The sequence below is a fragment of the Mustela erminea genome, chromosome 9 (genome assembly GCF_009829155.1).
Source record: "Mustela erminea isolate mMusErm1 chromosome 9, mMusErm1.Pri, whole genome shotgun sequence".
Lineage (NCBI taxonomy): Eukaryota > Metazoa > Chordata > Mammalia > Carnivora > Mustelidae > Mustela > Mustela erminea.
The window spans coordinates 29,395,675-29,409,230 of record NC_045622.1 but is presented as its reverse complement, the minus strand read 5'-3'; the positions used below and the strand labels follow the sequence as shown (position 1 = coordinate 29,409,230).

Sequence of the window (13,556 nt, the reverse complement as noted above, 5' to 3'; positions counted from 1 at the left end):
ACTGGATCATCCACTAACCGGGTAAGTCAGTGTCAAGACTCTAAGTGCCAGTTGAGATAAATAGGTGCCTGACCCTACAAGGCCTTTGCCAGTGATGAACAGGGGCACAGACAGGATCAAGAAAGTATCACCAAAAGGGGTTTGATTGAATTCTGCTTTATTGCAATTCAGAACAGTGAACCTGAGCTAACCCAATGGATCAATCCCTAGAAACAAGTTGCCTCAAATTTGGACAGACAATTGCAAAGGAAGGCTGCCTCTCCTCCCTGCTGCTTAAGTTACAGGAAGTAGAGGGAGCGAGACTGAGCTGGAGGCAAGATCTGGGTTAGGCCTGCAGGCCCCGTGGCTATAGCAACATTCCAGGGAGACTACCTGCCCATGCCCCTGGATCTGGGCCTTTAGATCAGGGTGTGGTTCCTACTAGGCTCTGCATTCCCTCCTCAGGTGATGCTTCTCACTGAGTAAAACTGGAAAGACCTTCTAATTCAGGAAGGTAAGTAGCTGAGTATTTCTGTTTCTCCTAAGTTTGGCTTGTCATCCTGTCAGATGCAATTAGAGTAGAAATGAGAAGGAGAAAATGTGTGTGTCCTCTCAAACGAAGTTTCTTCCAGAATCCCAGAGAAGACTTGGAGGGTTGAGAAGAACAAAGTTGATTCAGGCGAGACATCCACCTGCTTCCCTATCCTCTGCAAATGGTGACAAATCTCTTTCAGATGAAAAGGGCCAGGAGGGGTGTGGCTAAGCACAGGTGAGAACATCATAGGAGCAAATCTGTGTCTAGAAGTCATGCCCAACAGAGGGCCCCAGGTGTCATCAGTGGACATCTGATTAGACAGTCCTCCCTAGAAAGGCATCCCTCTGTCCTCTCTCAGAAGAGAAGGGAAGTAGGGAACGTCCCATCAACAAAGCCCAGTCAAGAAGCCACTTAGGTAAGAAGTAGGTCTCTCCTTCCTATCCCACTTTTCTTCTTCAGTTCTTCCAAGTTTAAGGTCTTGAACTGAGCTAGTGGACCCTGCTGAACATGTGGCTGCCTGAGGACACTACTTCAGGAAACTCTCCTGCATGGGTGGGTTGTGAGGCCACAGAGCACCAGGCTCTGGTCAGCTGAGAGGATGGTGGTGCTCTCCCGCTTCCCACCACCAGGGGGCGCGGGGCAGTGCTGCTCATTCAAGGTACTGGCTCCTGCCTAGGTGGGGTGTTTCAGTGAACTGTATCACAGGGCCTGCCATCTTCTCCTCGAAAACAATAACCTGGAGGGGAGAGAAGTGCTGATATATGACAGCAGCAGAGGTTTGTCTTGGAGCCAGATGACAGTGCCTTAGGGGAAAGGACTGAGAACCACGCTGGAAGGAACAGGGACCCACAACTCATTGGCACCAAGGAGGGATGCAGAAGGGGCTGGCTAAACCTTCTGTCCCCTCTCCCACCCTAACAAGCCTAAATAGACTGTGATCTGGGCCTCCCTGAGAAAACACTGTGGTACTGGGGAGGGCTGAGACGATGGAAGAAGTTGCAAGTGCTCCCACCTGGTTGCTGCCTTGGTCCAACCAGGCACCTGGGAGGTAGAGGGTCTCCTGGGGTCCAATGTTCCAGTAGCGTCCAAGGTTTTGGCCATTGATGAATACAACCCCCTTCTCCCAGCCCTTTAAGCAGAATGGGGAAAGGATTAGTTGACCACAAAAGCCACCAAATATAAAGTCACATGAGAAGACAGAAGGACACATGCCATGCGCTTCTCTCAGCTTCTAAGATATCAGTGTGAATGAATATTTCAACATCCATGAGGTTAACACATGGGTATTCTATCTCCTGAATCCACTAGCTCTGAGCCTCCTCAGCAAGGTACCCAAATGCACACCTGGACCCTGAGAAGTACCACCCGGTGGTTCTTCTGCTCTGAGTCCACTCCCCCACCCAAGGAAGGCCCTAGAGGCCCTTCAGAGAGGCCAAGACAGAGAATTTCTGGGTGCAGAGAATTTCTGAGGGCTCCAGCAAGAACAGGTAAGGGGCTTGGGTACAGAGCTCTCTGAGGGAAGACTGGAGAACCCAGTCAGGAAGGAGATACAAACCTCCAGCTTCATAAAGGTGTCAAAAGGGGAAAGGGAAATTGACAAGGCACCCAAAAAGAAAGCAGGGAATGTAGGTACTTCAGGGATAGGGCTCCACTTGTCAACGCTGAACCTATGAATAGAATGGAAGACAAGAAAGAAAAGAGGACACTTTCTCAAATTTGGACTCTGTCCCAAATCTAATTATAAAGGCATTCCAAACCCCACCCCCAACCTATTAATTAATTAAGGTATCACAGAAATTTCCTAGTCTCTAGCGCTGGTACTGCCCCTACCTTGGGCAAGTTGCTCTGGGTCTGTTTATACTTGAGTGGGAGGGTCTAGGGCAGAGCAGTTCTCCAGGCCTTCCTGGCTCTTACTGCACATTATCCATGGCTTCACACACTTCATGGGGTGGGGACTCACCTCTGAAAGAAGCTCTTTTTCATATCCAGGCTGTAGATTCTGAATTTTTTCAGGGGAGAATCATTCAGATAGATATTTCCAATTAAACCTGTGGAAGGAGGCAAGGAAACATGAATGAGGTCAAAGGCAGGGGCACAACTGACCCAGCTAAGGCCCTGCACATACATGGAGAATTTCTGAAAAGTTCCAGTTAGGATTCCTCCAGAAGTACATACTCCCTACAGAGCTCTTCTTATGGCATAAAACTTTCTCTAGGAATCCCAAAGGAGAAAAGAATGAGTAAAAAGCAGTGTTTGCCAGGACCTTCCAAGGATTTGCAGAGAAGAATAATTCCGAGGGTAGTGAGAGCAGAGGCCATCGCTGGGTGAGAACAATCTCTAGTCTCTCTCTGAAGGGGAAGCTCCCTTTTGGGGATAAGAATTCCAACACAATAAAATGAGGCCCAAAAGGCAGATAATCAAGAGGTCACAACAGTTCTAACTTAGCTTCAAGGTCAGATTCAGTAGGTCCTAGATTAAACAGACCTAATAACTCAGCCAAAAATCTTCTACATGACCTGGGATTGAAGATAAATTAAATATTTATATTGTGAACAGATAGCAGCATGACTTGGGTATCTGAGTCTAAGGATCCACACACACACTTGCATAGTGATTAGCTAGTGGCCTGGGGAAGGGGCCAGCAATTTTAGTCCTGGAGCTGCTCCCATGGTACTCACAATCATGGAGCTGTTGAGTTTTTTGAGAGGTAATTTGAATAGGCTGGGGATTGCAAACAGGTCTCATGGAGCCTGAAGAATCTAAAGTTGCAGGTACAGGTATGGATGATGTGGGGTGTGTAACTTATAAACACTGTACTGTTCCAAGGGATAAGTACTCCACAGTGAGAGTCCAGAGCATATCTTATTCAGGAACGTGGTGAGGCAAAGACTTAGGGCAGGGTGAGGCTGGCAATCCCTTCCCACAGACAGAAGAGTGAAGGAAGTGAAGATAGCCCTGAAGACGGAGCTCCTTAGGAGCAGAAGCGAAGATCCAGAGAGGAACACTCGAGGATTGTTTAGGGAAAAAGGAGGGTAAGCCTGGACAGTGTTAGAAGCTACCATGAAACCTATCTGGAGAGAGCCAAACCCCAGGACCCAAGAAAATCCCAGTGGCTGGGGCCACAGTGCTTCCCAGGCAGGGAAGGAAGAGATGCACAAGTTTCCTCATTACAAAGGCAAACACCCGTGAGAGAGCTGGGAGGCCACCAGCATCTCTTACCATAGTAGTATTTATTTGTCTGAATTCTTTGTTATAACTTACATGAAACCACCTACATTTTGACAGATGAAAAGGAAGAGGCAAACTTAAGCAGAGAAGATTTAGAAGGCCAGGAAAAATAAAATGAGTTGGAATATTCCTAGAAGAGCACTCCATCAAGAGCATTTTGTTTACTCTATGTACTACCACCTCCTCCCCTCCACAAATGAGATCATCAGTGGGTTTCCACAGTGGGTCAAGAAAAGAAATTCTGGGGCACCTGAGTGGCTCAGTCAGGTCAGCATCCAACTGTTGGTTTCAGCTCATGTCATATTCTCAGGGTTGTGAGATAAAGCCCCGTGTCAGGCTCCATGTTCAGCACAGAGTCTGCTTGAGATTCTCTCCCTTTCCCTCACTCTCTTCCCCTCCTCCCACTCACATGTGTGAATGTTCTTTCTCTCTCTCTCCCTCTAAAATAAATACATAAAAACTCAAAAAAAAAAAAAAAAAGGAAAAAATCTCAGTATGGAGACCCAGGAAGGCAGGGGTCCTATGCCATTTTTGGCTTCCTGGGAATCCCCTTGCTTAAGCTTCACCACCTCTAGCCCAGCCCCAGCAGAGAGTCCTCTGTTAAAACAGACTACAACCCAGGGAGGTCTGGAAAGGTTTTTTCAGTGTTCCCTGTGTGTTCATCATGGACATGTGAACAAGATGCATAAGGAAGAGGTCAGAACGCACATGGGTCTTTTAAGAAGGCCCACTTCCACCTCTCCCCAGTGGGCTTCCATGAGTTAACTCCATCCGATGGGCTTCAATGAGTTAGCTCCCTCCAATGGGCCTCTGCAACCTACCTCTCTCCAGTGGGTCTCCATAACCCACCCCCTCCAGTGGGTTTCCATTATCTGCCTCCCTCCAATGGGCCTCCACAAATCTCCTCCAGTGGGTCTCCATGACCCACCTCCCTTCAATGGGTTTCCACAACCCAGTTCCCTCCAATGGGTCACCATGACTCCACCTCACTACAGTCAGCATCCATCATTAGCTGGTGCACTGGTTTGAAGAATAGATATTGAGGCATTGCTGAGGACTAGAAGCTCTTTTCTCAGTACATGCTATGACCCACCTTTGCGCTGGTCATCAATGTTATTCCCGTAGTTGACTCGCCCGCGATTCTCCACCAAGATCCTCAGCCTGGTGTAACCCTGCCAGGAACATAGTGGTCGATAATGACCACCTGATTACCCAACCATAAGATCACAGCTGCACCTCAGAGTTTCTTTGTGGAACCCCAGCTCTTCCCTGAACTCTGGGGATAAAAGATTACCCACTGATCAGAAAGCAATGTTTTGCCCCTCTTTCCATCAGCAGCTCTGTGGTTAAGGAGCCTCCTGTCTTCCAAGTCTTCCTCTTTGACTCCCACCAAACCTGCTCAGGAAGCAGCTGGTGCTAGCCATCACCCAGCTCCCCAGGATAACAAACCTGGATCAAAGGAATAACAATCTTCTTCCTTTCATAGTCCAAGAATCCTACAGACACTGTGTTCACAAATACCTGCAAATGAACAGACAGTAAGCATTCATGTGTCAACAGAAGGGAGGCATTTGAGGGATCTCTGATAAGCAAGGAAAGGGGTAACACTATGTGTGTGCAGTGGAAACAGGGGTTAGCCAAGCACAGAAGAAAAATGAATGCCCATGATTATAGCTGAAAAGGACGGCAGAGCTGATGGTGATGGGCCATTTCTACACACTAGTAACAAGCAGATATGTGAGCGTTGAGGAGAGCAAGTCAGATGCATTTGGTAAGGCTTGATGACTACAAAGTCACAGGAAATAAGAGAAGATGCCCCAAGATTAGAGGAGAATTTAATGGTATGGAAATAAAAAAAAAATAGTAGAATAGACCAAGGAAACCAGGAGCTGGTTTGTTGAAAGAATCAGTAAGACCAATAAACCCCTAGTGAGATTTATCAAAAATAAAAGAGAAAGGACCCAAATAAATAAAATTGTGAATGAAAGAGGGGCGATCACAACCAACACCAAAGAAATACAAACAAATTTAAGAACATATTATGAGCAACTATATGCCAACAAATTAGACAATCTGGACAAAACGGATGCATTCCTAGTGACCTAGGAAGTGAACCAGGAAGAAGTAAAAAACCTAAACAGACCCATAACCAGCAAAGAAATTGAATCAGTAATCAAATATCTCCCAATAAACAAGAGTCCACGGCCAGATGGCTTCCCAGTGGAATTCTACCAAATATTTAAAGAAGAATTAATACCGATTAATACCTATTCTTCTGAAATTCTTCTGAAACTGTTTCAAAAATAGAAATGGAAGGAAACTTTCTGAACTCATTCTATGAGGTCAGCCTTACCTTGAAAACCAAAAAAGATCCCACCGAAAAGGAGAATTACAGACCAATGATGAACATGAATAAAAAAAATTCTCGCCAAGATACTAGCTAATAGGATCCAACAGTACATTCAAAGGATTATTCACCACAACCCAGTGGGATTTATTCCTGGGCTTCAAGGATGGTTCAACATCTACAAATCAATCAATGTGAAACGTCATATTAATGAAAGAAAGGACAACAACCATATGATCCTCTCAACTGATTCAGAAAAAGCATCTGATAAAATACAGCATCCTTTCTTAATTAAAACTCTCCACACTGTAGGGATAGAGGGAACATACATGCATAAAAGCCATATATGAAAAACCCATAGTGAATATCATTCTCAATGGGGAAAAACTGAGAGCTCTTCCCCTAAGGTTAGGAACATGACAGGCATGTCCACTCTCACTACTGTTGCTCAACATAGTACTAGAAGTTCTAGCCTCAGCAATCAAAGAACAAAAAGAAATAAAAGGCATCCAAATCAGCAAAGAAGTCAAACTTTCACTCTTCACAGATGACATGATACTCTATGTAGAGAACCCAAAAGACTCTACCCCAAAATTGCTGGAACTGATAAAGGAATTCAGCAAAGTGGCAAGATATAAAATAAATACACAGAGTTCAGTTGCATTTCTGTACACTAACAGTGAGGCAGAAGAAAGAGAAATTAAGGAATTGATCCCATTTACAATAGCACCAAAAACAAGAAGATATCTAGGAATAAACTTAACCAAAAAGATAAAAGATCTATACTCTGAAAACTATAGAACACTTATGAAAGAAATGGAGGAAGACACAAAGAAATGGAAAAACATTCAATGCTCATGGCTTGGAAGAATAAATATTCTTAAAATGTACATGCTACTTAAAGCAATATAATCCCTATCAAAACACCATCAACATTTTTCACAGAGCTAGAACAAACAATCCTAAAATTTGTATGGAATCAGAAACAATCCCAAATAGCCAAAGTAATGTTGAAAAAGAAAATCAAACCTGGGGCATCACAATTCCAGACTTCAAGCTTTATTACAAAGCTATAATCATCAAGACAGTATGGTACTGGCACAAAAAAAGACACATAGATCAATGGAACAGAATAGAGAACCCAGAATTGGACCCTCAACTCTATGGTCAACTAATCTTTGACAAAGCTGGAAAGAATATCCAACAGAAAAAAGACAGTCTCTTCAGTAAGCGGGGTTGGGAAAATTCAACAGCCAGATGAGGAATGAAACTGACCACTTTCTTACAGCATACACAAAAATAAATTCAAAATGGATGAAAGACCTAATATAAGACAAGAATCCATCAAAATCCTAGAGAAAAACACAGGCAACAATCTCTTGATCTTGGCCACAGCAACTTCTTTCTAGACACATCTCCAAAAGCAAGAGAAACAAAAGCAAAAATGAACTATTGAGACTTCATCAAGATAAAAAGCTTTTGCACAGCAAACAGTCAACAAACTAAAGGTAACTATGGAATGGGAGAAGATATTTGCAAATGTCTTATCAGATAAAGGGCTAGTATCCAAAATCTATAAAGAAGTTATCAAATTCAACACCCAAGAGATGGAGAGGAGAAGGGAGTTGGGGGAAACTGGAGATGAACCATGAGAGATGAACCATGAGAGACTGTGGACTCTGCACAAAACTCTGAGGGTTGTGGAGGGGCGGGGGATGGGAGGTTGGGTGAGCCTGGTAGTCAGTATTATGGAGGGCACGTATTGCATGGAGCACTGGGTGTGGTGCATAAGCAATAAATTATGGAACACTGAAAAGCAATTTAAAAAATAAATAAAAATTTAAAAAAATTCAACACCCAAATAAACAAAAAAATCTGGTCAAGAAATGGGCAGAAGATATGAACAGACATTTCTCCAAAGAAGACACACAAATGGCCAACAGACACATGAAAAAATGTTCAACATCAGAGAAATACATATAACCACAATGAGACACCACCTTACAGTGGCCAGAATGGCTAAAATTAACAAGTCAGGAAACAGCAGATGTTGGTGAGGATGCGGAGAACGGGGGGATGTAAACTGCAGCCTCTCTGGAAAACAGTATGGAGGATCCTCAACAAGTTAAAAATAGAGCTACCCTATGACCCAGCAATTGTACTACTAAGTATTTATCCAAACGATATAAACATAATGATTTGAAGAGGCACATGCACTCCAATGTTTATAGCAGCAATGTCCAAAATAGCCAAACTATGGAAAGAGCCCAGTTGTCCATTGACAGATGAGTGGATAAAGAAGATGTGGTATGTGTATGTATATATATATATATATATATATGACTCAACCATCAAAAAGAATGAAATCTTGCCATTTGCATCGATGTGGATGGAGCTAGAGTGTACTATGCTAAGCAACATAAGTCAGTCAGAGAAAGACAAATACCATATGATTTCCTTCATGTGGAATTAAGAAACAAAACAGATGAACATAAGGGAAAGGAAAGAAAAATAAAGTAAAATGAAAACAGAGAAGGAGACAAGCCATAAGACACTCTGAACTATGGGAAACATACAGAGGGTTGATGGAGGGAAGGTGGGCGGAAGGATAGGGTAACTGCGTGGTAGACATTAAGGAGGGCACGTGAATATATGAGCACTGGGTGTTACATGCAACTGATGAATCACTAAATTTTACCTCTGAAACTAATAATGCAGTGTATATTAATTAATTTGAATTTCAAATTTAAAAAAAAAGAGAGAGAGAAATCACCCCTACCTGTCCGCGGTCACGCACAAGACCACTAAGGATGCCCGATGAAGCAATGGTGGTCTCATACAGAGTGTACCCAAAGGACTGTCCATTTCCATTATTTACTGGCAGGTTTTCCATATTGACTGGTTTTTCAGAATTGACTGGCTGCATAGAGGAGAGTATGGGGAGATAAGGCTAGGCAGAGGAGAAAAGAGGCAGCAACCTCACCTTGAGACTTCTGGGGGAGTGCAGGGTAGCAGACAGATCCCCATCTGGGACTAGGGGTTTCGGGGAAGAAGACCTCTAACCTTTTCTTCTAGTTTGACCTCTCACTATACAAACATGGAGAGCCAATCCAGTTCTGATTTTTGACTTCTCATCTCATTAGCCCTATGGCTGTCCAGGGTCAAAGGGATGGCAGATGTGTGATAACAATAGAATGAAGCCTGGAAATATACCAGACCTGTAGCCTTTCAACCTGCCTTCATTTCTGCATCACTACACTCCATTGGGTCAGCTCCAGGGATACAGCCTGGAGAGGTACAGCCCATTCACATGCCTCTTTACCCTCCTCCCTGTCCACCAAGGCTGGAGAGAGACTACTACCTACTGTATTACCCCGTTTTTCTTCAAGTTCTTTTTGTTCCTTTCCATTCCATACTCTAACACAAGTTTATTCTCTTTCCTCTGAGCTCTAAAGTCAAAGTGGACCTTAAAGCTATTAAGTACTCGTTTTCTCTCTCCACAGTCCCACTAGCCCACCTAGCGACAGTCCCAGCTTCCCTGCCCCACGGCACTCACCTCCTCCATGTACTTCAGGGCGTCCCACAGCGACAGGTATAAATATGGTCTCAAGGGCTCATATGCAGTCTTGGGAAGAAGGTCAGGTTGGGGAGGAAGAGGGACACCTGCAACACAGACAATAGGTTCATCCCAAGAGGACCCAAAATCACTGCCACCTCCAACCTCCCCAGGCCCTGGCTCCTTTCTGCAGTCCAATGTGCTCCTTTATCCTAGAGCCAAGAGGGAAACATTCTTAGACTGCTTGGCATTAGACTTAGGAAAGCAACATGGGGAGGGGGTGTGCCACGAACTTGACTTCCTCATATCCTCAGGAGTCTTAACACCCATTGGAAGGTGAAGGTGGTGACACACAGACCATGATAAAGAAGACAGTCTCTCAAATTTGCCTGTCCTTGTCTAGGGACATTCTTGCATACAAGTCAACTGGGGTTGAGGTAGGGTAGTGAAGAAGTAACTCTTTAGGGAGTCGCAGAGCAAAAAGGGCCCAAGTTGGTGCTTGAGTCTTCTGTCTTCAGGTACCTGAGAGGGAGCCAAAGAAACCTCGGAGCTTGAAGTACTTGGCTGTGTAATCTCCAGCCTCTGTCAGCACTGCATCATAGTCTGCAAGACACCAGAATGCTGTCACTGGTCACCTGTGTCACAGAGCAGTGTCCACAGCAGCAAAAAGAGAAAGGAGAAGCTGGGTATGGCAGCAGGGTCCTCACCCCAGAAATCTGGCAGCAACACTTTTGGAGTGAGCCATCAGTCCAAATACAATAAGTACTAAACACTATGAAATATCACCAACAGTGCCATGGCCATGGCATGACCCACAATTTCCTGCATCTTGCCTGACTTCAGGGGACTGTCAACCTAAAGGGTTCAGAGGTCACACATTTCAAGGGCCTGAGTAGGGAGAAGAGGCTGCCTTCATCAAAGGACCTTCCCTCACCCTGGCTGTACCTCTCACTTCCTCCAGTGACTTCCAAAGGCTTATAGGCATGTCAGTGGGCTTCAGTACCTCCTACTGCTCTAGAAGTTTAAAACTGATAATCTGAGCAAAACCATCCCTTCCTCAGGCACTGTAGAACCAAATGCATTAAAGGTACCAGACATGGCCCCTAAAGGACTCTGCATAAAAAGCTCCAAACATGCAAATGTGGGGTGTTCCATGAAGGGCCAGTGTTGGGGAATACTTGCCGTAGCTGGTGACATCAGATTTATATTCATGAAAGTGCATGGCTCCATTTATGAAGCCAAAGTTGGTACCTCCATGGAACATGTAGAGGTTGATGGAGGAGCCAGCATCGAGGATGGCAGACACTGTTTTTAGAACTTCTGCAGGAGGAGGGGAGAAAGGGCATGTGCAGAGTGAGTCAAAGTTTAGGACGAGCCACAAGTCCTGTTGACGTCTCAGCTTTCCTGATCTCCCCCCAACCCCATCAAATTCAACTCCCTAGCTCTGCCCTTCAGCTTCCACTAGAGCTGCAATCACAGAAGATGAAGGGTATGAAGAGAAAAGGGCCAGCAAGCACCAAAGCCCCCGAGCTGAAGCCTTCTAGTTGTTTGTTCCACCATGGCCAAGTCTCCAATGACTATGGTCTGAACAATAGCAGCCTTCTACCTCCACACTTCTCAACAATTACTCACACTTGGTAAGGTGCAAAAGACTGGACTCCTAATTGCAGCTGTAATTTCTGACCACCTCCCCAATCCCGCCTCTATTATAGAATTAACCAAAGATGTGAAAGATAACATCAAAAGAGAAATATACAGTATTAACATACACACACACACACACACAAGCAATCAGATTGACAAATATTAAAAATTATTTTAATAACCAGTGTCGATAAATCTGTGGGAAATACGTATTCTCATTTAATAATAGTAAGAATTGCTATAATCTTCCAAAAGAGCAGATTAGTACATATATATCAAAATTGAATTAATGCAGCATTCCACTGGTTAGGGAATTCTATTGGTTATCCTAGGGCACTAATATGCAAAACTGGATGTTCAAGCATGGTCGCTGCAATGGCATTTAATTAACAAAAACCACTGGAAACAACCTAAATGTTCATCAATAAGAAAATAGCTAAATAAATTGTGGTTTAATCACCAATACTATAGGGTTCTTTCTGTTCTTTAAAACGGTGATGGAATCTCTCATAGAAGGCTGTTCATTTGTGTCCATCAGGGCACAAGCAAGTAACAAAGAGCAGATAGGACTGCAAGTATCCATATCTCTGTGTGTGCATATAGGGCTGCAGACAGACACACAGAACTGCCTGCACAGTATACAGCTGACCCTCAGACGACATGGGTTTGAGCTGCACGGCTCCACTTATGCATGATTTCTTACAGTACAGTGCTGTATTTTTTCTTTCTTATGATCTTCTTCATAACCCTGTCTTTTCTCTAGCTGGCTTTATCATAATAATAAGTATATGACACAGATAACATACAGAATATGTGTTAATCAATTACATGCTATCAGTAGGTTTCTGGTCAATAATAAGCTATTAGTTGTTAAGTTTGGGAGGAGTCAAAGTTATACCCAGACTTCAAGTGTGCAGGGGGTCAGCACTGCTACCTGCCACATTGTTCAAAAGTCAACTGTATGTGTTTTCTCTGGGCTCTGGGCTTTTTATTTATTCTTCCTATTTTTCTGTATTTGCTGGGTGTTTGCAATAGGCATGCACTGCTTATCTAATTATAAAAACATGATAAAGCAGTATTAAGGGTCCTACCATTCACGATAAATGTCAGGACACATGACTCTGGAATATCAACAGCTGATTATGACATGCAGATAATCCAGGAGCCTTGTACCCTACAGCTCATTTACATCAATTAGCAGGTTATTTGGAACTGATTTTTATTTCATAGGTCAATACACATGCTGGATTTAGGTACCGCAAAGCACTCACCGGAAGAATCCAGGATGTTGTGTGGGCCTCCCCACGAGTCAAACCACCCTGTCCAGTACTCCATCACCATCTTGGGCTGAACCCTCTGAGCACCACAAAATGAGAAGTTAGCTGGCCAAAAGAGGCAAATGGGGAGTTCTTCCTTCAGGGAAATCCCAGCCCTTCTACCCTCCCAAATCTTCCCTGACCACACACTCCTTGCTGTAAGAGCCATCAAAAGCAGTGCACAGGTGAGGACCAAAGGCAACTGCACCAGCTTATCTTCCACATGTGGCCTCCACACTGCAGGTAGAAAGTGGAATGAACTACCCAAGCTGGTACAGGAGACCCTGAGGCCTTAATGTGATTTTAATGTTACATACGGAGCTGGCAAGAGAACACAGGGATGTAAGCCTGCATCAGAATGCAGCATGTACTCTGGGAGACTTTTCCTACATGGCTTTCTGGGTCAAGCCACACTTTGCCTATCCTCTCTCGGGGAAAGAGAATGTTCTAACAGGATAATTCCATTTCTGATAGGCACCCCAGAGATGCAGATCCCGCAGCTGCTGTTTCCCTTTAGCTGGAAGAGTCAGAGGGCTGTAGAGTGGGCCCCTCTCTGAGGTCTAGCTTAAACATAAGTTTACAAAACTGGACAGGATAATCAGGGAGTTATTTAGCACAGTAAATCAAAGTACAGGCCCTGCAGCCTCAGTATCTGGCTTCGTACCTTGGCTAGGATGTTTGATAACAATTAAGTCCTTAATATTACTTCAGAATACTGCCTTTGGTGTGGGGTTGCCCCAAGGATGCAGAAACAATTTCCAGAACCATGCTCTACTGTACTGTTACTGTGCTGTGTTTGCAGGAGCACCGGAGCATCAGGGGGGAGATATAAGGACTAACATGCTGGTGTTTCAGGTTCCGCACCAGAGAGCTGTCCTCATTCATCAAGTACTTTCTCCGTTAGTGATGGCCTGACATTTAGAAGGCAACACATACAGAGCAACAAAATCT

At 44.2% G+C, this 13,556-nt stretch overlaps 1 protein-coding gene across 2 annotated transcripts in view; it reads right to left on the bottom strand.

Annotated features, from left to right (window-relative positions):
* Positions 1-146: 146 nt before the first annotated feature.
* Positions 147-13,556, bottom strand: part of LOC116598881 (beta-galactosidase-1-like protein 2) — a 48,606-nt gene continuing 35,196 nt past the window's right edge. Inside the window, exons 9-19 of one of the 2 annotated variants that reach the window (XM_032358281.1) lie at positions 12,561-12,645; positions 10,828-10,965; positions 10,168-10,248; positions 9,646-9,752; positions 8,869-9,009; positions 5,192-5,263; positions 4,836-4,914; positions 2,475-2,562; positions 2,070-2,181; positions 1,527-1,643; positions 147-1,250 (exon numbers count right to left, since the gene is read on the bottom strand). In XM_032358281.1, the coding sequence (XP_032214172.1) occupies positions 1,164-1,250; positions 1,527-1,643; positions 2,070-2,181; positions 2,475-2,562; positions 4,836-4,914; positions 5,192-5,263; positions 8,869-9,009; positions 9,646-9,752; positions 10,168-10,248; positions 10,828-10,965; positions 12,561-12,645 (1,107 nt within the window). In that variant the 3' untranslated portion in view covers positions 147-1,163. Of the gene's footprint in view, positions 1,251-1,526; positions 1,644-2,069; positions 2,182-2,474; positions 2,563-4,835; positions 4,915-5,191; positions 5,264-8,868; positions 9,010-9,645; positions 9,753-10,167; positions 10,249-10,827; positions 10,966-12,560; positions 12,646-13,556 lie in introns of those variants that run through there. The other variant, XM_032358282.1, reaches the window with a different exon arrangement.